Genomic DNA, 24251 nt, shown 5'->3' on the forward strand with positions numbered 1-24251 from the left:
TTTCTGGGTGATTTTAAATATTGACTGGCTTTCATCAAGCTGCCCACTCAAGCGAAAGCTTCAAACTGTAACCAGTGCCTGCAACCTCCTTCAGGTTATCAGTCAACTTACCAGGGTAGTTACAAACAGCACAGGAATGAAATCATCATGTATTGATCACATCTTTACTAATGCTGCAGAAATTCGCATGAAAGCAGTATCCAAATCCATCGGATGTAGTGATCACCATATAGTAGCCATATCTAGGAAAAGTTCCAAAGGATGGGCCTGATAAAGTGTGTAAGAGGTCAAACAATAAGTTTTGTAGTGATTCCTATGTTGTTGATGTAAAGAATGTGTTGGTCCGTGGTTTGTAATGAGAAGCAACCAGATGCTGAACTTGACACATTTATGAAATTGCTTATCCCAGTTACTAATAAGCATGTGCCCATTAAGAAAATGAATTTAAAAACTATTAAATCCCTGCGGATTGATGAAGAATTGACAAAAATGTATGGTTGAGAGGGATGAGGCAAAATAAATGGCAAATAAGTCTGACTGCACAACCAATTGGCAAACATACTGCAAATTGAGAAATCATGTGACTAAACTGGATAAAAAGAAGAATCTACAATATGAAACAAAGCTAAATGACAAAGAATGATAGTAAAAAGCTTTGGAACACATTCAATGAAATGTTGGGCAAAAAGGCGAACTCCGCTCCATCATTCATTGAATCAGATGGCTCATTCATCACAAAACCCACAGATATTGCCAACTACTTTAATTATTTTTTAAATTGGTAAGATTAGCAAACTTAGGCATGAATTGCCAGCAACAAATTCTGACACTACACATCCAAGTATATCTCACCAAATTATGTAAGACAAGCATTGTTATTTTGAATTCTGTGAAGTGAGTGTTGGAAGAGGAAAAAAAAATTATTGTTGTCTATCAGCAATGACAAGCCACCGGGGTCTGGCAACTTGGATAGAAAATTACTGAGAATAATAGCGAACGATATTGCCACTCCTATTTGTCATATCTTCAATTTAAGCCTACTAGAAAGTGTGTGCCCTCAGGCCTGGAGGGAAGCAAAAGTCATTCTACTACCTAAGAATAGTAACTGGCTCAAAGTATTGAAAAAATTTGACCAGATACAATGCTATTTTACAGTGAACAAATTGACAACAGACTTTCAGCAGGCTTATTGGGAAGGAAATTAAACAAACACAGCACTTACACAAATGACTGATTCTTGTGTATAAAGAGTTACCTGTCTAACAGAACACAGAGGGTGTTCATTAATGGAAGCCTATCCAACATAATCCAGGTAGAATCAGGAATTCCACAGGGCAGCTGTCTGGGCCCTTTAAAAAAAATCTTTACTAACGACATACCACTGGCTTTGAGTAAATGCAGATGACTCAACACTATACACGTCACCTACTACAGCAACTGAAATGACTGCAACACTTAAAGAGCTCCAGTTCGTTTCAGAATGGGTGGCAAGGAATAAGTTGGTCCTAAGTTTTTCAAAAACTAAAAGCATTGTATTTGGTACAAATCATTCACTAAACCCTAAACTTGAACTAAATCTTGAAATGAATAATGTGGAAATTGAGCAAGTTGAGGTGACTAAACTGTTTGGACTAACCCCGGATTGTTAACTGTCATGGTCAAAACATATTGATACAACAGTAGCTAAGATGGGGAGAAGTCTGTCCATAATAAAAAGCTGCCCTGCCTTAACAGCACTATCAACGAGGCGGGTCCTACAGGCCCTAGTTTTGTCGCACCTGGACAACTGTTCAGTTGTGGTCAGGTGCCACAAAGAGACTTAGAAAAATTCCAATTGGCTCAGAACGGGGCAGCACGGCTGGCCCTTAATGTACACGGAGAGTAACAATGAATAATATGCATGTCAATCTCTCCTGGCTCAAAGTGGAGGAGAGATTGACTTAATCACTACTTAATCACACCAATGCAGACCCCACGAGACATGCCACCAGAGCTCTCTTCACAGTCCCCAAATCCAGAACAGACTATGGGAGGCGCACAGTACTACATAGAGCCATGACTACATGACTCTATTCCACATCAAGCAACTCATGCAAGCAGTAAAATTAGATTAAAGAAAAAATACAAATATCTCTTATGGAACAGCGGGGACCGTGAAGCAACACAAACATAGGCACAGACACATGCATACATACACACAATAACATACACACTATACACACATGCACACATGGATTTTGTGTTGTAGATATGTGGTAGTAGAGTAGGGACCGGAGGTCACACACTTAATGTATTATGAAATTAGTTTTTGAATGTATTGTAATGTTTTTAAATTGTATAACTGCTTTAATGTTGCTGGATCCGAGGAAGAGGGGGAGACATAATAAATAGAAATGTGAATGCAAAGATGACTCGGACCACAATATAGGTGAAGTGAACTGGCAAAAGAGTTGAATCCTCATTCAAAGGCAAGGGCTGTGTGAATACAAAGAGAACTGAGGTCTTTAGATTTTTCTTACCCCAGAGTTCACTTTAAAGAGGACTGGGATCGGTTCTTAAAATGACTATAATGAAAACACCCTTAAGCTTCTCTCAACCGCAGAGCGATGTTTTCTCCCGTGTGATCTCCGGGGAAGTAGCCTATAATTTTTGCAAGCAGTGACCTTTCGGTTGAAACACCAAATCAATAAAGTGTACTTTCCAACAGATGGGCTCGGGACTATAAAATAGATGGCTCTCCTGTTCTTACCACTTTGCCCAGTCATATTCAAGGTTACAACTACCTTTCTAGGGGTTCTGATACTTCTAGCCTTAATATGCATTTTTGATCAAATATCTACAGTATTTCACTTTTTAATGTGTATAATATTGCTTCCTAGCCACCGTGCTTCTACACCTGCATTGCTTGCTGTTTTGTGTTTTAGGCTGGGTTTCTGTACAGCACTTTGAGACATCAGCTGATGTAAGAAGGGCTTTATAAATACATTTGATTGATTGATTGCTTACTAGGTGTTGTCCAATGAATTCTGTAACCACTCCCTCTTCAAATCAGGGTTAATTGGGAAAAGCTGTTCAAAAGAGGACATTGTATTATATCTTTGTACTCCCTGAAGAAGGCCATACAAATGAAGGCATTTTAATTAATTATATGAAGAGTGCCTTGGTCCTCCTTTCTTTTCGTTGAACAGTTTACCCCTTTTACCAAAGAGCACCTTCTGTCTACACAATTCTACTATTGTGGGTTTTGGTAGACAGAAGGTACCAGTCAAAAGTTTGGACACCCCGACTCATTCAAGGGTTTTTCTTTATCTTTACTATTTTTACTATTTTTATAATTTTATACATTGTAGAATAGTAGTGAAGACATTGAAACTATGAAATAACACATATGGAATCATGTAGTAACCCAAAAAGTTTTAAACAAATCTAAATATATTTGTGATTTTTCAAAGTAGCCACCCTTTGCCTGACAGCTTTACAAATTCTTGGCATTCTCTCAACCAGCTTCACCTGCAATGCTTTTCCAACAGTCTTGAAGGAGTTGCCACATATGCTGAGCACTTGTTGGCTGCTTTTCCTTCACTCTGTGGTCCAACTCATCCCAAACCATCTCAATTGGGTTGAGGTCGGGTGATTGTGGAGGCCAGGTCATCTGATGCAGCACTCCATGTCACATAGTCCTTACACAGTCTGGAGGTGTGTTGGGTCATTGTCCTGTTGAAAAACAAATTATAGTCCCACTAAGGGTAAACCAGATGGGATGGCATATTGCTGAAGAAGGCTGTGGTAGCCATGCTGGTTAAATGTGCCTTAAATTCTAAATAAATCCCTAACAGTGTCCTCAGCAAAGCACCTCACAGCATAACACCTCCTCATCCGTGCTTCACGGTGGGAACCACACATGCAGAGATAATCCGTGCACCTACTCTGCGTCTCACAAAGACATGGCAGTTGGAACCAGCAATCTCAAATTTGGACGCATCAGACCAAAGGACAGTTTTCCACTGGTCTAATGTCCATTGCTAGTGTTTCTTGGCCCAAGCAAGTCTATTCTTCTTATTGGTGTCCTTTAGTAGTGGTTTCTTTGTAGCAATTTGACCATGATGGCCTGATTTCACGCGATCTTCTCTGAACAGTTGATGTTGAGATGTGTCTGTTACTTGAACTCTGTGAAGCATTTATTTGGGCTGCAATTTCTGAGGCTGGTAACTCAAATTAAATTGTCCTCTGCAGCAGAGGTAACTCTGGGTCATCCTTTCCTGTGGCGGTCCTCATGAGAGCCAGTTTCATCATGGCGCTTGATGGTTTTTGCGACTACACTTGAAGAAATGTTCAAAGTTCTTCAAATGTTACGCATTTACTGAACTTCATGTCTTAAAGTCATGATGGACTGTCATTTCTCTTTGCTTATTTGAGCTGTCCTTACCATAATATGGACTTGGTATTTTACCAAATAGGGCTATATTCTGTATACCCCCTACCTTGTCACAACACAACTGATTGACATTAAGAAGGAACGAAATTACACAAATTTAATTTTAACAAGGCACACCTGTTAATTGAAATGCATTCCAGGTGACTACATCATGAAGCTGGTTGAGAGAATGCCAAGAGTGTGCAAAACTGTCATCAAGGCAAAGGGTGGCTACTTTGAATAATCTCAAATATAAAATATATTTAGATTTGTTGAACACTTTTTTGGTTACTCCATGATTTCGTATGTGTTATATCTTAGTGGTGTAAAGTACTTAAGTAAAAATACTTTAAAGTACTACTTAAGTCATTTTTTGGGGGTATCTGTACTTTACTATTTATCTATTTTCACAACTTTTACTTCACTACATACTTAAAGAAAATAATGTACTTTTTACTCCTTACATTTTCCCTTACACCCAAAAGTACTCGTTACATTTGGGTCCTTAGCAGGACAGAAAATGGTCCAATTCACGCACTTATCAACAGAACCTCCCTGATGATCCCTACTGCCTCTGATCTGGCGGACACACTAAACACAAATGCATCGTTTGTAAATTATGTCTGACTTTTGGAGTGTGCCCTTGGCTATCCGTAAATAAAAAAAATATTTTAAAAATTGTGCTGTCTGGTTTGCTTAATATACTTAAGTATATTTAAAACCAAATACTTTTAGACTTATACTCAAGTAGTAATTTACTGGGTGACTTTTACTTGAGTAATTTGCTATTAAGGTATCTTTACTTTTACTCAAGTATAACAATTGGGTACTTTTTCCACCACTTCACTATTATTTTACAATGTAGAAAATAGTAAAAATAAAGAAAAAACCTGGAATTAGTAGGTATGTCCAAACTTTTTACTGGTACTGTATATAAATACGGTGTCTAAAAACCTGTTTTCACTTTGTCGTTATAGGCTATTGTGTGTAGATTGATAATGTTTTATTTGATCAATTTTAGAGTGAGGCTGTAACGTAACAAAATGTGGACAAAGTCAAGGGGTTTGAATACTGTATATGGCTGAGTGGCACCTCTTCTTCTTAGGTCCTCCCTGGGAGTGCTTGCACTCAGATGCATGGATGCCAGCCACACAGCGTGATGCCAGTCCAGGTCAGTATGCGCGTGAGACACTAGCTGCTCTTCCCTAGCGTGATGGGCATTAGGATATGTGGTTCTCTAGATGGTAGATTATATTTTAAATGGGTTCAGTTTTTACATCAACACACAATTGTTCTAGGATTAAAGATGCACTCTCGAACTTTATCATTTCAGCCAGTAGTTTTGAGTGGTGCTCACAATCCATAAGTGGTCCCAGTTTATTGTGTACTACATCATCCGTTTCATTTGTAAAGTCCTTTTATTTCATATTTTTTTGCAATTCGTATGATATGAAACACATCAAATTCATACTATATGCATTTGTTGTGCTTAAAATCCTTGAGTGCATCTTTGAGGCATTGATTCAGTGTGCATTAGGCTAGATACTGTATACTACAGTTTTCTGCCCTATGCGCCGGCCGGCGGGACGGGGATGAGACGAGATTTATACCACAGTGGACCAGCTCTGCAGGCTGCATGGTGATGGGGGAGGGGCTTTGTGATGGCGTAGTCAGACAACAGCTAAGGATGGGGTTGCCATGGATATGAGATGAGGCTGTCAGCAACACCCACCCCCTGTCTGAGGGTGAAGGTCAGGGTGTAATCTTGGTTGCAGGTCAAAGGTGATGACCTTTTATCATGCCTTTCAGTGAGTCCTCTCGAGAGGTTGTGTAATGGGCAGGGTTCGCACAATGTGCTTGAGATGCTTAAAGTGCTTGAATTTGGCACTCTGCAATTCAAGTACTGGAATACATTGGAAATCAGACATTTTCTCAAGTTGGTACTTGAAAGAACAGAAAATGATCAAATATGTTAACATGAAAAATATTAGAAACATTTATTGGTCTTGCAAATTCATTTCCAGGCAGACTACCGGGTTTTATTTTCTGAAGTGTTTTGCGTTCTGGTTGCCAGGCGAGCGCGCTCATTCCACCCACACTGCCACTCAGCCAGGCAGGTACAGAACTGAATGATTAGGCGCCGCCAAACGTCACATTGATTGCTAAAATGCCGGGCAAATGTAGATTCATTCCTGCCTGGCAGGATATCAATGTTTATGAATGGGTTTTGCCAGACCCAACCAGGGATGTAGTGGAGGGTAAACGTTTCCACACCTTTTTATTTGTGAAATAGCATTTACTAGCCTTTTAATTAGATAATTATTGTTAACCCACTTATTGCGTTGATCAACGCTCAGAAGGCTTCTTGATCGAATTTCTAATCGCGCTTACCTCTGCGAACGAGTGGAATCATGAATGATTTATGTATGCTCGTTATGCTCGCCTACTCCCCCGGATTTGCCTTGTTAGCAGCGCATTCATTCAACGTTCTGCTCAACGGGAAACTCCACCCACGACATAGGCCGAGAAGAGAAACAAGCTACCTTAGCCTAGACCTACAGTGTTAAGTAGCAGAGAGACGCCGCTAACAGTGGGAAAGTTTTTAACTTCGCCCGACTCCTGGAGTTTGAGAACTCTGAGAATCTGAGAATGAGTGTACAACTGGTAAATAGTCGCTGATATTTCAGTCAGCTCTCCAGCTAGCTAGGTAGCTCAAGGGCTCTGGCTATTAGCCAGGTAGCTATCTATATCTAGATAGCTAGAAGGATGAAGTTAGAAGCTAACGTTGAACGTAGCCAAACCTCAGCAGGAGCAGTTGACTGAAATGAAGCTAGCTATAATCAAAAGATTGGCTACTGTAAGTTCTCATAACAAAATCAATTTTCTTTATACAGAGTAGTGAGTCAGGCTGCAATGAAGGAGGCAAAGGAGATACATAGAGGGAGCATTGGATCAAGCAGGGAGAGAGGTTAGTAGTACAGTGGTTCCCAAACTTGGGGAATTCACTTACATGTCATTATGTGTTGGGACAGCCTGTGGTACCTAAAATGTTGTGAAATATAAAGAGAATTTAGAGTTGCAAAGAAATGCCATATCTCAGATTGGCCAATAAAAATAAATTATTAAGATGGGCAAAAGAACAGACACTGGACAGAGGAACTCTGTCTAGAAGGCCAGCATCCCGGAGTTGCCTCTTCACTTGTGACGTTGAGGCTGGTGTTTTGTGGGTACTATTTAATGAAGCTGCCAGTTGAGGACTTGTGAGGGTTTCTGTTTCTTAAACTAGACACTCTAATGTACTTGTCCTCTTGCTCAGTTGTGCACCGGGGCCTCCCACTCGTCTTTCTATTCTGGTTAGAGCCAGGTTGCGCTGTTCTGTGAAGGGCGTACTACTCAGCGTTGTACGAGATCTTCAGTTTCTTGGCAATTTCTCGCATGGAATAGCCTTCATTTCTCAGAACAAGAATAGACTGATGAGTTTCAGAATAAAGATATTTGTTTCTGGCCATTTTGAGCCTGCAATTGAACCCTCAAATGCTGATGCTCCAGATACTCAACTAGCCTAAAGAAGGCCAGTTTTATTGCTTCTTTAATCAACACAACCGTTTTCAGCTGTGCTAACATAATTGCAAAAGGGTTTTCTTATGATCAATTAGCCTTTTAAAAGGATAAACTTGGATTAGCTAACACAACGTGCCATTGGAACACAGGAGTGATGGTTGCTGATAATGGGCCTATGTAGATATTCCATAAAATAAAAATAAAAATAATAAATACATTTATTTCAAAAACAAGGACATTTCTAATTGACCCCAAACTTTTGAACGGTAGTGTATATATAAATATAGTATATAATAATATATAATATTCCATAGCAATTTCTAATAACTTTTAATCTGAATGATACACTATGGTTTGCTAGATGAGAAAGAGTGAGGACGGCTGAGGACTGACAGTGTGAGAGAGAGAGTTGGAGTACGAAAATGAAATCAAAGGGGAATGAAATGAAAGAAGAGAAATTTGAAACCCTATCCAACCCCTCCACTCCTCCTCCCTCTTTCACACTCTCTCTTCTCCTTCTCCTTCTCTTATACTCTTTATCTCTCTGCCAAGCAGGAAGTCACATTGAATAATTCATCCAGAGAAAATGAAAACTTCATGGCTATTAAATTACAGAGCAGAAGTGGCTGCACTAACCTTGTTTTCCACAGATGAGAATATATGGGAATATAGAGGCTTTGCAGGGTTGAAATGCTTTACTACGCTGGCTGACTGTGTTTTACCAGAGGGAGGCCATCTTGGAAAAGGAACCTCATTTTCTGTGTGACTGTAGAGTAGTAGCTGTAAGGGAATAGCCCTTCAGGGTTATGATTCCTGCTCTCCACCTCGACACGTGTCCCTTATTCTCTGTCCCTATTCTAGCTTGTCTTTTATGTTGCTTTTATACCTTGAGGTATCTACCTGACAAAAGGATCTGATGCGATCTGATGATAATGTGTCTGGATCTAATGGCTTTGTAATTTAAAAAATATATATTTTGCGATTAAGTCTTATCCAACTTCTAAACCTTATGTGAGGGATTTCGCGTAAACGACCTCACCTAGGATTTAATTCCACACACACCAGCAGCACATGAATGTGTTCGCTCATTAAGGCTCTAGCGCTGAGTCAGTCACTATCATCAGGTTTCCGGCAAGACAACATCAGGACTGATAAGCAAGCTTCGCTACACCTCCTTTATCTTGTCCAGCTGTGTGTGTGTGTGTGTAAGTGTGTAAATGGTGTGTGTTTTCCTGTAACTCCATCCCTGGTGTTGTGAGCTGACATCTCCCCAAACAGCTTTCTGCCTTCAGCTGGAACAGAGCCCAGCTGTGTGTGTGTGTGTATCTGTTTGCGCAGGCCTGTGCGTGTACTTGCATGCATGTGTGTGTATGACTTATCACTTACTGTATGTGTGTCTTTGTGCGTTTCTCTGTAGACAGTATTTAGGAGGAGGGTATAGGGGAGCTTTTCTCTCTCTCCTCTCTATTTCTCTCTCCCTCTCTCTATCACTGTGTTACCAGGCCAGATGGCTCATGTCACACAGAGAGGAAAGCGATGGAGAGAGCAGAATGAGAAAAGAGGAGCTCCAGAGTTGAGACACCCTCCCCCAAGATACATCTGGAGTCCACCTGCTGCTGTGCCATCCTCTCTATCTCTATCTCTCTCTCTCTCTCTATCTATCTCTCTCTCTCTCTCTCTCTATCTCTCTCTCTATCTCTCTCTCTATCTATCTATATCCCTCACAAAGCCGGCGGGTTAACATCAATTAGCGACAATATGCAGAACGTGTCTTCTACTAGGCTGACACATTGGTGGATGTACATTGAGCATACCAAACATTAGGGACACCTTTCTAATATTGAGTTGCACCCCCTTTTGCCCTTAGAACAGCCTCTACAAGGTGTTGACAGTGTTCTACAGCGATGCTGGCCCATGTTGACTAATGCATGTTGACTAATGCTTCCCACAATTGTGTCAAGTTGGCTGGATGACCTTTGGGTGGACCTTTCACCTTTCACCTGGATTTACCTCGTCAGTATATGTTATGGAAAAAGCAGGTGTTCTTAATATTTTGTATACTCTGTAGTTTGGGTTTGGTTAATGAAGTCATTGAAACAAGCTTTGTCATTGATATGTTAGGCATAGATGCCATTTCTAACATGTGTCAATTAATGGTGTTCCATTCTTGCACACTGATGAGGTGTTTGTTTGTTCCTAGACGGTTGGGGTGTGGTTGTAGAATAACCTCTAATTGAAGGCGGACTTCTTAACCTGTATTTCTAAATCCTTTAAAGTCCTGTTGTGGGGAATTTTGGCGGTGAGCTCCAGCCCTGGCTTAAATTGACTCCTTCAGACTACTAGCCCTAGAAGTAAACAATCTGTTCGTCCTGTGTTGGGGTTTAGAACACCACTGAGCCGAACTAAACTGTTAAAGAGTGCAAGTGTGTTTAATACCTTGATTACATTGTGCCTCAATTTAATCATGGTATGAAATGATTGTATTTGAAAAGAATCATTTCTTACCTTGATAACATTGAGAAACGATCACCTATCTATTTTTTTTTTTATCCGTGGGAATACTTGGGACAGATTTCCTACATTAAACACATTTTTAGCTTAATTCCTGGTGACTTTTTTTGTTGTTGACCAAAACTAAAATGCCCCTCACCCGGTTTTGGCCCGCGGGCCGCCTGTTGCCAACCCCTGCTCTACAGTTTGTGTATTCTGGCAGGGGAAGCTCAGCTCTATACTCTCCCTCTGTGTCTCTGACCTGGTTTTGTCTGACTGAGTTTGGCTGAGAATGAATTAACCCTTCACTGCTGTCACTGCCACCAAGACCACTGGAGGAGTGGGTTCAGAAAAGGGTTAACATCGTGTGTGTGTGTGTGTGTGTGTGTGTGTGTGAGCACGTTTCTATGTAGGTGTGCATGTCCTATGGTTGTCTACGTTAATGTATTGTCATTACAAATTGGTGACACAAGCCACCAAACCATGTGAGGTTGTGAACATTAAGGGACAACATGCAGGTGATTGTAGGAGAGGTTACTTTGCTGGGAACATGCACATTTTTCCAGATTTCCAGTTCTTTGTCGACGTAATCGTTTAGGAATCCTTAACTGCAGTCTCATTCTTCTGTGTTTTTTTGTGTATGCGTGCGCATACATTTGTATATTTTTGTTTATTTGTCGTGTGTCTGTTTTACTTAATGTTGGCAGGTGATGATGTTGATATTTTACTGCAATCTTTTGTTGATCCGTTAGACATTAGATGGACAATGCAGGTTTCAGAGAAAAATGCACCATGTGTGTACTTCAGTGATTGGGTTTGAACAGGGTTGGGGAGTAACTGATTACATGTATTCCGTTACATGTAAGGTATTACAACAAAAAAAAGGTAACTGTAATCTGTTACCAGCAAAAATATTGTAATCAGATTACAGCTACTTCTGTAAATCTTTGACACTTCTGTTTTCTCAATGACTTTCAAATCAGCATTGAAAAAAGGCACAAATGTAAGTTTGTTCCACCTGAGCGAGTCTGACCATAAGTCAGAGACCACTATGATGACACACCACATGTGTTTGATGGATCGCGGGAAAAGTGCAGGAATAGGCTTTTGTCGGCTACAGTCCAAGCTATGTCTTCCAATGGTGCGACTGCTGTCGCTGAACAAACCCTTGGAGGTAAGGATGACAGCAGTGGTGCAGTCTACGGCGATACGGATATCACTTATTATTTATATCTACATAGCGCATTGATGTGAATCACATTGCTGCTCTCTCGCTATTTGCGCCTTATGGATTGTGGTTGTTGTGGATGGCTGTTCACAAATGTAAATGTGTATTTTAACCCAATAATGGTTGAATTCAAGAAGTTTAAGCTGCCTACTGTATCAATCATTGTTTTTGAAACCAGTGGACAGCCAGTGAAAATGTGCTCCTGCAACAGCTGCATAGTGTGGATCCCAGCCTATGGAATCAACTGGGGCTTTTATTGCTCAATCTAATTCATGCTGATAAAAAAGAAACATGCTCAAACTCGCCCACTTTTGATAGACTTAAAGGGGCAATCTGTAGTTGCTACATCAAGTGGACATATACATTTTATATATATATATATATATATATATATATATATATATATATATATATATATATTCATTCTTTAACAATGTAACTTAAGTGCATCATGAGCTTAGTTCAGCTGTCACACACCATGAGAACCCAAAATATTTTATAGTTTTTCTTCAATGTTTGTAAACATTGTAAATGTAAACAAACAGTGTATAGCCTCATAACATGGCTAAAACAATAATTTTGATATCATGGATGGTCAGTCCTTGGATCCATAGCTCTGTCTATTAATCTGAGATTGGTTACATTTCTCCAGGCCTATCCCGCAGCTGTTTACCAAAACAGAGGCGGGGTGGCCATTTTGTTATTGTTTCATCTGTGGGTTTGCCCTTTAAACAGCTGCATATTATCAAGATAAAGTGTCACCAACAAAAAGGTCAACAATAGGCCTATAGCAAATGCAGCATATGGCATTCATTTTTCACGTGTAAAAAGCACTTTTCAGTAGTGCTCAAGGCATGCTATTCCATGAGCGCAGAATTTATTTTTCAACTCAAATCAATGACCCCAATCAGTCCTCCATGACAACAAAATAAACAACAGAGTAGGGCTGGCTATTAAGTCCTTAGTTTTGGGGTCATGTTCAGGTATAACAATTTGGCTAATCTCCTTCCATATTTCCAAGTCCTATTCTTGAAGATCAAGAGGTATAACATTTATTGGAATGACTGGAATTCTGATGGACTTTGGTTTTTAATGTAAAGATATAATTTAATCGTATTATTATATGTAGTAGAAAGTGATGGGTTAGAAGAAGCCTACATAACCAACCCATAAAGTACAATTTAACATCTATATATGGCCAGCTATGTAAACTTTAACATTGATTTGTCCTGCAATAGATGTCGTTCAATGGGTAACATACGTTTTTGTCTTCTTCTAATGCCTGCCGCCCCCTTTATTTAACTAGGCACGCCACTTAAGAACAAATTCTTATTTTACAATGACGGCCTACCCCGGCCAAACCTAACCTGGGCGACCCTGGGCCAATTGTGCGTCGCCCTTTGGGACTCCCGATCACGGCCGGTTGTGATACAGCCCCGGATCGAACCAGGGTCTGTAGTGATGCCTCTAGCACTGAGATGCAGTGCCTTAGACTGCTGCCTGACTCGGGAGGATTACAACTGCAACAGATTACATTTACAAAGTAACCTACCCAACTCTGGTTTTGAAAATAAACGGGATGTTTTGTGAAGAATGGAGGAAGGGGGAAGCAGGAGGGAAATAACAGAGTGTGAAAAGGAGGGAGAGGGAAAGTGGAAAAAAAGGGGCTGGCATTCTTAAAATGCTGTGAAGGCCAGATCACAAATAATAAAACTGAGAGTGAGGGAAAGGGGGAAGGGGAAAAAATAAGGGAAGGAAAATGTGTTGAGTGCGAGCAGAGCGAACGGAAGAGTGAGTTGTCCACGCCAGGAGCGCCGCACCACACCACTCGTTTTGACTGGAACTCCTTTATGGATTTTTTCTTTTCATTTTTCTCTTTTTTCCCTAAGTAGCTCTGGTTTGCTCACTTGTTTTCCCTGTCTTTTCTTTCTTCCTTTCTTTCTCGCTCTCGGCCTCACACAAAGGCTGGTGGAGAAAGCCTGCGATCTAAATAGCCAGAACGGAGTGTGCAGTAGGGAGGGAGGGATAGAGAGGAAGACAAAGACGGAGAGAGAAGATATTTGCGATCGACGAGAGGAGAAGAGAGAAGATTTGCTGGCGGATGCTGACTGGAAAAGAGCTGTTTATGCCCCGGAGGGAAAAGAAGTGACGCTTCTTCTCAGTCCGAACCTATTCATAATCCTACCAACCTAACCCACCCTGCCCTGACCCCCCCCCCTCCCTACTGCCCCTGTTACCCCCCACACGGCTCTCAAGTATGGAACAGCTGAGGGTAAGGTGAAGGGTGCTTTTGGACAACGAGTGGCGGATAGAGACTGAGCAAGAAGAAAGGAGAGAGGGAGGGGGAGAAAGAGAGGAGGAGGCGGCGGAGGGGATACCCTCAGGACACACTCGGGAGAATCCCCCCTGCCCACTTTTCTTTTTTTTTTCTTTCGTTCTGCCATTGTCATGTGCCTCCCTTAATCTGAAGAATGTGGAGACCGCATTTCCCAGGCAAGGAGCATGTTTCCTGTTGGTCGTTCTGTGTGTGTGTGTGTGTGTGTGTGCGTGCGCGCGTATGTGTAAGTGTACCTGTGTGGGGTGTCATGTATGGAAGCATGTGTGTAGGGGGGGGGGGGTCTGTAAGGCTTGAGGCAATTGAACCTCAGCCTGTCTGCAATGACGTGTGTCATGAAAGAATGTGTGTGTGTGCATCTGTCTCTCCACTTGGCTTGAAACCAGTGAACTCTGTAAATCAAAAGGGAAGGAAAGCAAGTGAGTGAGCAGGGAAGAACAAGGGGGGGGTTGTAATTGAGTGTTGGGGGGTGGTCATTGAAGAAAGGTCATGCGTGTTACCAGGAGTATGAGTGAGTGATGTCTGCGTTTGTCTGTGTGTGTGGTGTTCATGCATGTTCTTATACAGTGTTTAGCTCCGTTGTAAACAGTATGTTTATTACCACAATAAATCCCAGAGAGTCTGTCTACATGGCAGGCAGTGCTGTGTGTGTGTGTTCTTTCCTCCCTGTGGTGTATGTACGGTCCATGTGTGGTAGTTTCCTGTGTAAAGAATGCCAGTGTGGTTGAATGGGAGCTGAAGTGTGCTGTCCACTAGTCGCCTGCTTTTGTCTCTGGCCCCCCAACTGTGCTCTAGAGAGCGAGCCTCTCTGGGGAAGCACAAAGGCTGCCATTTAGGAAGACGGACGTTCTTTCTCGTCTTCCTCCCTCTATCATGGGTCTCATTATCTCTCATTCGCTCTCCCCCTCTCCCAGCTCCTCCACTCTCTTATTTCCTTGTATCTCTTCTCCCTTTCTCTCTCTGTCCCCCTTTCTGCCCTTTCTTTTGGCAGGGGAGGGGTTGGTTGGTGGGGCTGGTGACAGGGCAGGGGCAGCAGGGTGGTGATGAGAGTGGGGAAGGATGGCAGGCAGAGGGAGGACAAGCGGGGGCTTTGTGTGTCTACAGGGGAGATAGGGTGTGGGGGGGGGTGTGGGGGGGCGATATGGTCCAGATGGGGTCTGGAAGGAAAAACCTGCCAACAAAAGAAGATGATATGTTCTTTACCCTCTTGCTCTCTCTTTCTCTTGCTCACACACACACATATACACACACAGTATGTACCTTAACTCGTGTTATGACCCCGTGCTGATTCATCCTGTACAATAGTGAGTCCTGACCTTTTCCTTATTCATTCTATATAGAGGGTTAGAGGGGTACCGGGAAACTGTGTTTTGTGTGTGCCTCTTTGTGTGTCCATGTGTATTGTGCGTGTGTTAAAAAAAAATAAAAAATTATGCATGTGGATTGAGAGCTGGCCCTCTGAGGCAGTGCAATGTTCCAGTGCTCTGGCAGAGCTCCAGTAGAAATGAGAGAGAACTCCAGAGAGAGAAGCGCTGCCGTCTCACTAGCCATCCATGTACTGTCTCTGCACCAGGACTTAAACCATGCTGCTTTTGGCTACTGACCAGCCATAGAGACACGTTACACTTGTTCATGCTCCTGGAATATATTGATACACAAAGACATAACACATTCACATACCTCTCTTTGTTATTTTCTCAGTTGGAGTCAGAACCTCTTTCTCTCGGTGTACCAGTTTTGGAGGCCTGTTAGTTTGAGTGAAGATGTCTGTCTCACCACTGGTTGCCATATTGAGTCAGGAGAGTGAGACCCCCACTCTGAGCCAAACTGTAACCATGGCCTCAGCTAGGGAGTTGCTAGGTAACAAGAACCAGCTGTTGGTCCTAAGCCATTGAGCCGTCTTGGCTCTTCATCTACAGTAGGAAAGAGAGCAGTTTCTATAAAACCCCATTCTGAGCTCGGCGACCGCACCGCGGCAGAGCCCTGACATCACCATGCCATGGAAAATCCTCCTCACTTCCTTTTGTTTTCTCCGGGTTTTTTTTTTATTGTTCAACGGGCTGATGACTAGAGGCCAGGGTAGAAATATTGACTGTATCCCACACATATGATACAGTCATATGGGATGGCGGATATCAGGGTATTCGAAATACATGTCTTTTTTGTATATGTTTATATTTGTATACTTACGTTTTTAACCTGAGCACTGCTGTTCAAGGGAGAGAGGCTGCCGCTCTATTGCTGCAGCTGCAGAGGTGCCGGTGTATGTGGTCAGATCGGAGCGAGCAGACAGAAGGAGAGAGACAACTCGGCTACAGACAAGACTAGCTAACGTGTAGGACCCACAATGTTATTTATCATCTAATATAACAGTGCCTGTCTTGACTAGAGTAGCCAGTTAGCTATAGCTAGCAAAGCTAGCAAGCTAATGCTAGCTAGGCTAATTGAGGCCACATGTTGTGATTTCTCCCCAATTATTCAGATAAAATAACAACCTACCTGTTGGTTGCTCATTGTAGCCTACTTTTTCTCATTTTGCTAACTTTAATTCCATAATTTAATTCCCATCTTGCATGGCATTAGTAAACAAACTCTCCACTAGCTAGACATTGAGCCTCTTTGCCGATTTGATTGGCCAACATAAACAACAAGCTACACAGGTGAAGGCTACCGGTCGGCTACCAGTCTTTTTATGGGGGCACGTCATAAAAACTAAATTGAAAAGTTTGTTGTTTTATAAAATGTATAATTTGGGGCCTCTCGAGTGGCGCGGTGGTTGCTGGGAGTTGCTGGGCGCAGGGCACGCTGAAGCGGTCGCCAGGTGTACGGTGTTTCCTCCGACACATTGGTGTGACACATTGGTGCGGCTGGCTTCCGGGTTAGAGGGCATTGTGTCAAGAGGCAGTGCGGCTTGGTTGGGTTGTGTTTCGGAGGACGCATGGCCCTCGACCTTCTCCTCTCCCGAGTCCGTACGGGAGTTGCAGGGATGAGACAAGATTGTAACTACCAATTGGATACCGTGAAATTGGGTTAAAAAAAATATACATATATATGCATAATTTGAAATGTCATGGTATATTCATGTATGCAACAATGTCACATGGATATTTTAATTAAATTTAGAAAAAGCCTTTTCAGTGTTATCATTTTTTTTCTTGCAAAAAGGAATACTCACACAAGTTAAAGTCCGTTCGAATATTTGAATAACCGTGCACATTTCTCCCCATAATCTGTTGCGGAAAACCTGATCGGAGGACAGGGGGAGTGCAACACTCCCTTATTTAGTCAAACTATCTCACTGTTTTATTAGCAAGTATGCTAAACTGTTTGTTTCCAGATAGGACATTGTTGCTGGAGCTATGCAGCATGTAAACAACAACGTATCAGGTATGTGAGACAGTCCTTGGTGTCTCAAGGTGGTTCATTTCGACCTCAAAGCTGGGTCTTCTGTCAGGAAAATCGTACAAACAGCTGACAGCTAGAGTCTTTTAAAGTAAAAGGGAAATGAGGCACACAAATATCACATCATATCACTAATTCTGTTATTTGAAGGGTGCTTTGAAAAAGGGTACAAAGTGAGTTAGCTTACAAATGACTGCATACAATAGGATGGAAGCTACTAATGAAATACAACTCAAGTTCCAAGAGAAACTGATGAGAAAATTAAAATGAGGGATTGTTTCTCAATTGTTCTGCTCTCTTTTGGATACGATTCTCCTCTAAATCTGTGACTCTCACCCTCTGGCAGCAGAGAATAAGAGTTGTCTGATTCTATTTCTGTTGTCAGAATACAGAAAGGTTTTTAGTGGCAGAAAATCTGGGCTTATCTGTGGTTGGATGCTCATGTCTCTCTGCTCTCTGACAGCTTCGTTCATACTGGCCTGGTGTCAATCTCAAGGTCATCCCGGGAGCAGTAGCACAGCAACACTGCATGGTGGTGACACACTCCCTTGTGAGTCTCAGAGCAACGTCATCTATTGGTTGTGTTAGTGTTCTGTGATAATAATGCAGAGGAAATCAGAGTAAAATTGTCTACATTTGTTTCCACTTTAGCAAATAGACCATTACGTAGCTCAGGGTGTAGTAATTGATTATCTATTAACTATGAAGTGTATCATTGTATCAAATTGTTGGCTTCAAAAGTTACAGTGGCATCTTTATTCACTAAAACAAAGGGCTCATTTTATTTAATTTTTTCCTCAAAATGAGCCTAATATTTTGTCTAGTGTGGAGTCTCTCCACCCTGTTTTGACTAGTGTTTACCCCCGCAATGGTTTCCTATGGCACAGGTGTTGGGTGGGGCTCAGGTTAGCCTGCCAAACTCCCATGGTGCTAAACAGACCAGTGCCTTTAGTACAGAGGGTGAGACACATTGCCAAGTTGGATTAGAAGCCTGTATGTGCTGATCTAGGACCAGCTGTGGTGGTGGGTTTGATTGGACACACAACTGTAACTTCGTGTCTGGTTCCCAGAACACACAGGTTCCTGGCGGAGGAAAAATATCAGGACCCACAACTAGGAACTTCATAGTTTTCCCTGGGTAGTTTTCATTTCAGTGATCCTCAAGGGACCCTATTAGCTGTCTGTTCCTGTTAGCAAATTGGTTGAGAATCACTGCTTGGGTAGCTAAGTCTTGGTGTCTCTGGCAATGTTAATTATCACATGAGTGTGGTTCACAGAACCACGTGGGTTGCACAAGCACTGGCCCTGGACCAGCTGTGGTGATGAGATACCAGAGGACACATCAGTTCTGTAATGATATGGGATCCCATGGGGAACAGAGCTAGTTAACAAGAGCAGCTGGACTGGATGAATCCAATCCAACTGTGTGTGTGTGTGCCTATGAGCAGTGTACACATACAGTGCCTAAGGAAAGTATTCAGACCCCTGGACTTTTTCCACATTTTGTTAGGTTGCAGTCTTATGGTATAATTGATACAATAGTTTTTTCCCCTCATCAGTCTACACACAATACCCCATAACGACAGGGCAAAAACTGGATTTTAGGAACTTTTGCTAATTTATATTTTTTTAAATAACTGAAATATTATATTTACATAAGTATTCAGACCCTTTATTTAGTACTTTGTTGAAGCACCTTGGGCAGCGACTACAGCCTTGAGTCTTCTTGGGTATGACACTACAAGCTTGGCACACCTGTATTTGGGGAGTTGATCCAATTCTTCTCTGCAGATCCTCTCAAACTCTGTGAGGTTGGATGGGGAGCGTTGCTGCACTGCTATTTTCAGGTCTCTCCAGAGATGTTCAAGTCCGGGCTCTAGCTGGGCCACTCAAGGACATTGAGAGTTGTCCCGAAGCCACTCCTGCATTGTCTTTGCTGTGTGCTTAGGGTCGTTGTCCTGTTGGAAGGTGAACCTTCGCCCCAGTCTTAGGTCCTGAGCGCTCTGGAGCAGGTTTTCATTAAGGATCTCGCTGTACTTTGCTCTGTTCATCTTTGCCCTGATCCTGACTAGTCTCCCAGTCCCTGCTGCTGAAAAACATCCCCACAGCATGATGCTGTAACCACCATGCTTCACCGTAAGGATGGTGCCAGGTTTCCTCCAGATTTGACGCTTGGCATTCAGGCCAAAGAGTTCAATCTTGTTTCTCATGGTCTGAGAGTCTTTAGGTGCTTTTTGGCAAATTCCAAGTGGGCTGTCATGTGCCTTTTACTGAGGAGTGGCTTCCGTCTGGACATTCTCTACCATAAAGGCCTGATTGGTGGAGTGTTGCAGAGATGGTTGTCCTTCTGCAAGGTTCTCCTAACTCCACAGAAGAACTCTAGAGCTCTGTCAGTGACCATCAGGTTGTTGGTTATCTCCCTGACCAAGGCCCTTCTCCCCCGATTGCACAGTTTGGCCAGGCAGCCAGCTCTATGAAGAGTCTTGCTGGTTCCAAACTTCTTCAATTTAAGAATGATGAAGGCCACTGTGTTCTTGGGGACCTTCAATGCTGCAGGCTGCATATCCTGAGGCTGAATTTTAACAGGCTAATCTGAAAACAAGGCTCCCTAAATTTTATCAGCATATTGAATGCGCGACCCGGGCTGGCAAAACCCTGGATCAATGTTACTCTAACTTCCGCAACGCATACAAAGCCCTCCCCCGCCCTCCTTTCGGAAAATCTGACCACGACTCCATTTTATCGCTCCCAGCCTATAGATAGAAACTCAAACAGGAAACGCCCGTGCTCAGGTCTGTTCAATGCCTGTCCGAGCAATCGGATTCCACGCTTCAAGATTGCTTCGATCACATGGACTGGGATATGTTCCGCATAGCGTCGGACAATAACATTGATGAATACGCTGATTTGGTGAGCAAGTTTATTAACAAGTGCATCGGTGATGTTGTACCCACAGCGACTATTAAAACCTTCCCCAACCAGAAACCGTGGATTGATGGCAGCATTCACGCAAAACTGAAAGCACGAACCACTGCTTTTAATCAGGGCAAGGCGACTGGAAACATGACCGAATACAAACAGTGTAGCTATTCCCTCCACAAGGCAATCAAACAAGCTGATCGTCAGTATAGAGACAAAGTAGAGTCGCAATTCAACGGCTCAGACACGAGAGGTATGTGGTAGGGTCTACGGTCAATGACGGACTACGAAAAGAAAACCAGCCCCGTCGCGTACCACGATGTCTTGCTCCCAGACAAACTAAACAACTTCTTTGCTCGCTTTGAGGACAATACAGTGCCACCGACACAGCCCGCTACCAAAACCTGCGGGCTCTCCTTCACTGCAGCCAACGTGAGTAAAACATTTAAACGTGTTAACCCTCGCAAGGCTGCCGGCCCAGACGGCATCCCTAGCCGCGTCCTCAGAGCATGCGCAGACCAGCTGGCTGGAGTGTTTACGGACATATTCAATCAATCCTTATCCCAGTCTGCTGTTCCCACATGCTTCAAGAGGGCCACCATTGTTCCTGTTCCCAAGAAAGCTAAGGTAACTGAGCTAAATGACTATCGCCCCGTAGCACTCACTTCCGTCACCCTGAAGTGATTTGAGAGACTAGTCAAGGACCATATCACCTCCACCCTACCTGACACCCTAGACCCACTCCAATTTGCTTACCGCCTCAATAGGTCCACAGACGACGCAATCGCAATCACACTGCACAATGCCCTAACCCATCTGGACAAGAGCAATACCTATGTTAGAATACTGTTCATCGACTACAGCTCAGCATTTAACACCATAGAACCCTCCAAACTCGTCATTAAGCTCGAGACCCTGGGTCTCGACACCGCCCTGTGCAACTGGGTCCTGGACTTTCTGAGGGGCCGCCCCCAGGTGGTGAGGGTAGGAAACAACATCTCCACCCCGCTGATCCTCAACACTGGGGCCCCACAAGGGTGTGTTCTCAGCCCTTTCCTGTACTCCCTGTTCACCCATGACTGCGTGGCCATGCACGCCTCCAACTCAATCATCAAGTTTGCAGACAACACTACAGTGGTAGGCTTGATTACCAACAACAATGAGACGGCCTACAGGGAGGAGGTGAGGGCCCTCAGAGTGTGGTGTCAGGAAAACAACCTCACACTGAATGTCAACAAAACAAAGGAGATGATCGTGGACTTCAGGAAACATTAGCGGGAGCAGCCCCCTATCCACATCGACAGGACAGTAGTGGAGAAGGTGGAAAGTTAAGTTCCTTGGCGTACACATCACGGACAAACTGAAATGGTCCACCCACACAGACAGCGTGGGGTTGAAGGCGCAGCAGTGCCTCTTCAACTCAGGAGGCTGAAGAAATTTGTCTTGTCACCAAAAACACTCACAAACTTTTACAGATGCACAATCGAGAGCGTCCTGTCGGGCTGTATCACCGCCTGGTACGGCAACTGCTCCGCCCACAACCGTAAGGCTCTTTAGAGGGTAGTGAGGTCTGCACAACGCATCACCGGGGGCAAACTACCTGCCCTCCAGGACACCTACACCACCCGATGTCACAGGAAGGCCAAAAAGATCATCAAGGACAACAACCACCCAAGTTACTGCCTGTTCACCCCGCTATCATCCAGAAGGCGAGGTCAGTACAGGTGCATCAAAGCTGGGACCGAGAGACTGAAAAACAGCTTCTATCTCAAGGCCATCAGACTGTTAAACAGCCATCACTAACATTGAGTGGCTGCCGCCAACATACTGACTCAAATCTCTAGCCACTTTAATAATAAAAAATTGGATGTAATAAATGTATCACTAGCCACTTTATATAATGTTTACATACCCTACATTGCTCATCTCATATGTAAATACTGTACTCTATACCATCTACTGCATCTTGCCTATGCCGTTCGGCCATCGCTCATCCACATATTTTTATGTATGTATTCTTATTCATTACTTTACACTTGTGTGTATAAGGTAGTTGTTGTGAAATTGTTAGATTACTTGTTAGATATTACTGCATGGTCGGAACTAGAAGCACAAGCATTTCGCTACACTCGCATTAACATCTGCTAACCATGTGTATGTGAGCAATAAAATTTGAGTTGACTTGATTATCTCTGCCTCGACACAGTCCTGTCTCGGAGCTCTAAGGACAATTCCTTCTACCTCATGGATTGGTTTTTGCTCTGACATGCATTGTCAAGTGTTGGACCTTATATAGTCAGGTGTGTGCCTTTTCAAATCATGTCCAATCAATTGAATTTACCACAGGTGGACTCCAATCAAGTTGTAGAAACATCTCAAGGATGATCAATGGAAACAGGATGCACCTGAGATCAATTTCGAGTCTCGTAGCAAAGGGTCTGAATACTTATGTAAATAATGTATTTTTGTTTTTTGTTTTGTCATTATGGGGTATAGTGTGTAGATTGCTGAGAAAATTGTAACAAAATGTGGAAAAAGTCAAGGGGTCTGTATACTTTCTGAAGGCACTGTATGTGTGTGTGTACTGGTGAGTTTGTGCACTTGTGTGTGTGCATATCTGTTAATCTTCACTCTATTTTCAGATTATCCAGAACATGTATGCATACATTAGTACTGCATTATGGCATTAAGAACATATTGGCACAGTATGGCGCTGTAGCACATTTGACGTGATGTGACTTGCATTTCACACAGGGTGTAGGCGTGACTTGCCTCATGTTCTTTTCTCCCAGGCTGCTTTAAGAAGCTCTTCAGAATTTGTGACCAGGTATTAGGACCTCATTAGGCTCTCATTAGTAGCTAATTAACCAGCAATGTATCATGTATTTAGCACAGCTTCTTATTCGGTCTTATTAGGGTGCTAGTATTAGCCACAAGGTAATAATGAATCGTAAGTATATTGACCCACTTCCTACAGTGTTTCCAGTTTTTCGCCAGCCTCTTACGAGAGGAGGGAGGGAGGGAGGGAGGGAGGGAGAATATCTTCCCAACCTTAAGGCCTATTGGACCTGCACACTGCAGCAAAAACACTACATGGCCAAAGATATGTGGACACCCCTTCAAATTAGTAGATTTGGCCGTTTCAGCCACACCCGAGCACACGGCTATACAGAAGGAGGGAGACCTTCTGCTCCCAGCTAATAGGGTATTTGAAATAAGTTATTTTCACCCATTCTGTGCTATGTTAATGGGGGTATTAGGAGACTCTGGTGTGTCTCTGTGGAACACTATAGCTATATTGACCTCACTCTTCCAGGGATATTGATGCTGTAGGTACCCTATTCACTCAATTGTAAAGAGCAATGTTGTCATGGCAATTTCCTTCCCCTGCGCTCCTTCATGTACAAGGCAGTGAGAGTTTGACACAGTGACAGACACACTAGCCCATGATCAAATCTATGCACTAGTCTTTCCGAACTCCTCCACACTCACATGGCTCGGTGGTGACCTCAGTGGATACTGGCTGTCTGTCACAGCTGTGACATTATACAGGACGTCTATAGGGTGTACTGTATGAAAATATGTTCCCCTACCATCACGTTATGATTTCACCCTCCCTGGTTACTGCCACCAAGGTGAAATTCATTCATTTATTAGGCTGGGTTCAGTTTAGGATTTAGCGGTTCGCTGTTTTTTGTTATTACAAAAAATGAATGGAGAACCAAAGAGTGTTATTGTGAAGCAAACTATTTTGGTGTTACATTCTGACACATTTCTATGTATTCTCTTTTTGTATTCCTGATGCTATCTCGTGTTCTCATTCGACGGGCACAGGTTACAGTTCTGGAGACTGCTGAGGGAAAAGCTCAGATCTGCTCCCCAGCAGCACAGATGCCACTAAA

The 24251-nt window shown here is 42.9% G+C and overlaps 1 protein-coding gene across 9 annotated transcripts in view; it reads left to right on the forward strand.

Annotated features, from left to right (window-relative positions):
- The window catches only part of ctbp2a (C-terminal binding protein 2a), a 136677-nt gene that overhangs the window by 100647 nt on the left and 11779 nt on the right, over positions 1 to 24251 (forward strand). For 3 of the 9 annotated variants that reach the window (XM_071393244.1, XM_071393245.1, XM_071393246.1), the window contains one exon: positions 5520 to 5585. The exons of 5 other annotated variants lie outside the window; for them this stretch is intronic. In XM_071393244.1, coding sequence (XP_071249345.1) covers positions 5520 to 5585 — 66 coding nt within the window. Of the gene's footprint in view, positions 1 to 5519; positions 5586 to 13432; positions 14187 to 24251 lie in introns of those variants that run through there. One more of the 9 variants, XM_071393248.1, reaches the window with a different exon arrangement.

Source organism: Salvelinus alpinus, chromosome 3 (genome assembly GCF_045679555.1).
Source record: "Salvelinus alpinus chromosome 3, SLU_Salpinus.1, whole genome shotgun sequence".
NCBI classification, from domain to species: Eukaryota; Metazoa; Chordata; class Actinopteri; order Salmoniformes; family Salmonidae; genus Salvelinus; species Salvelinus alpinus.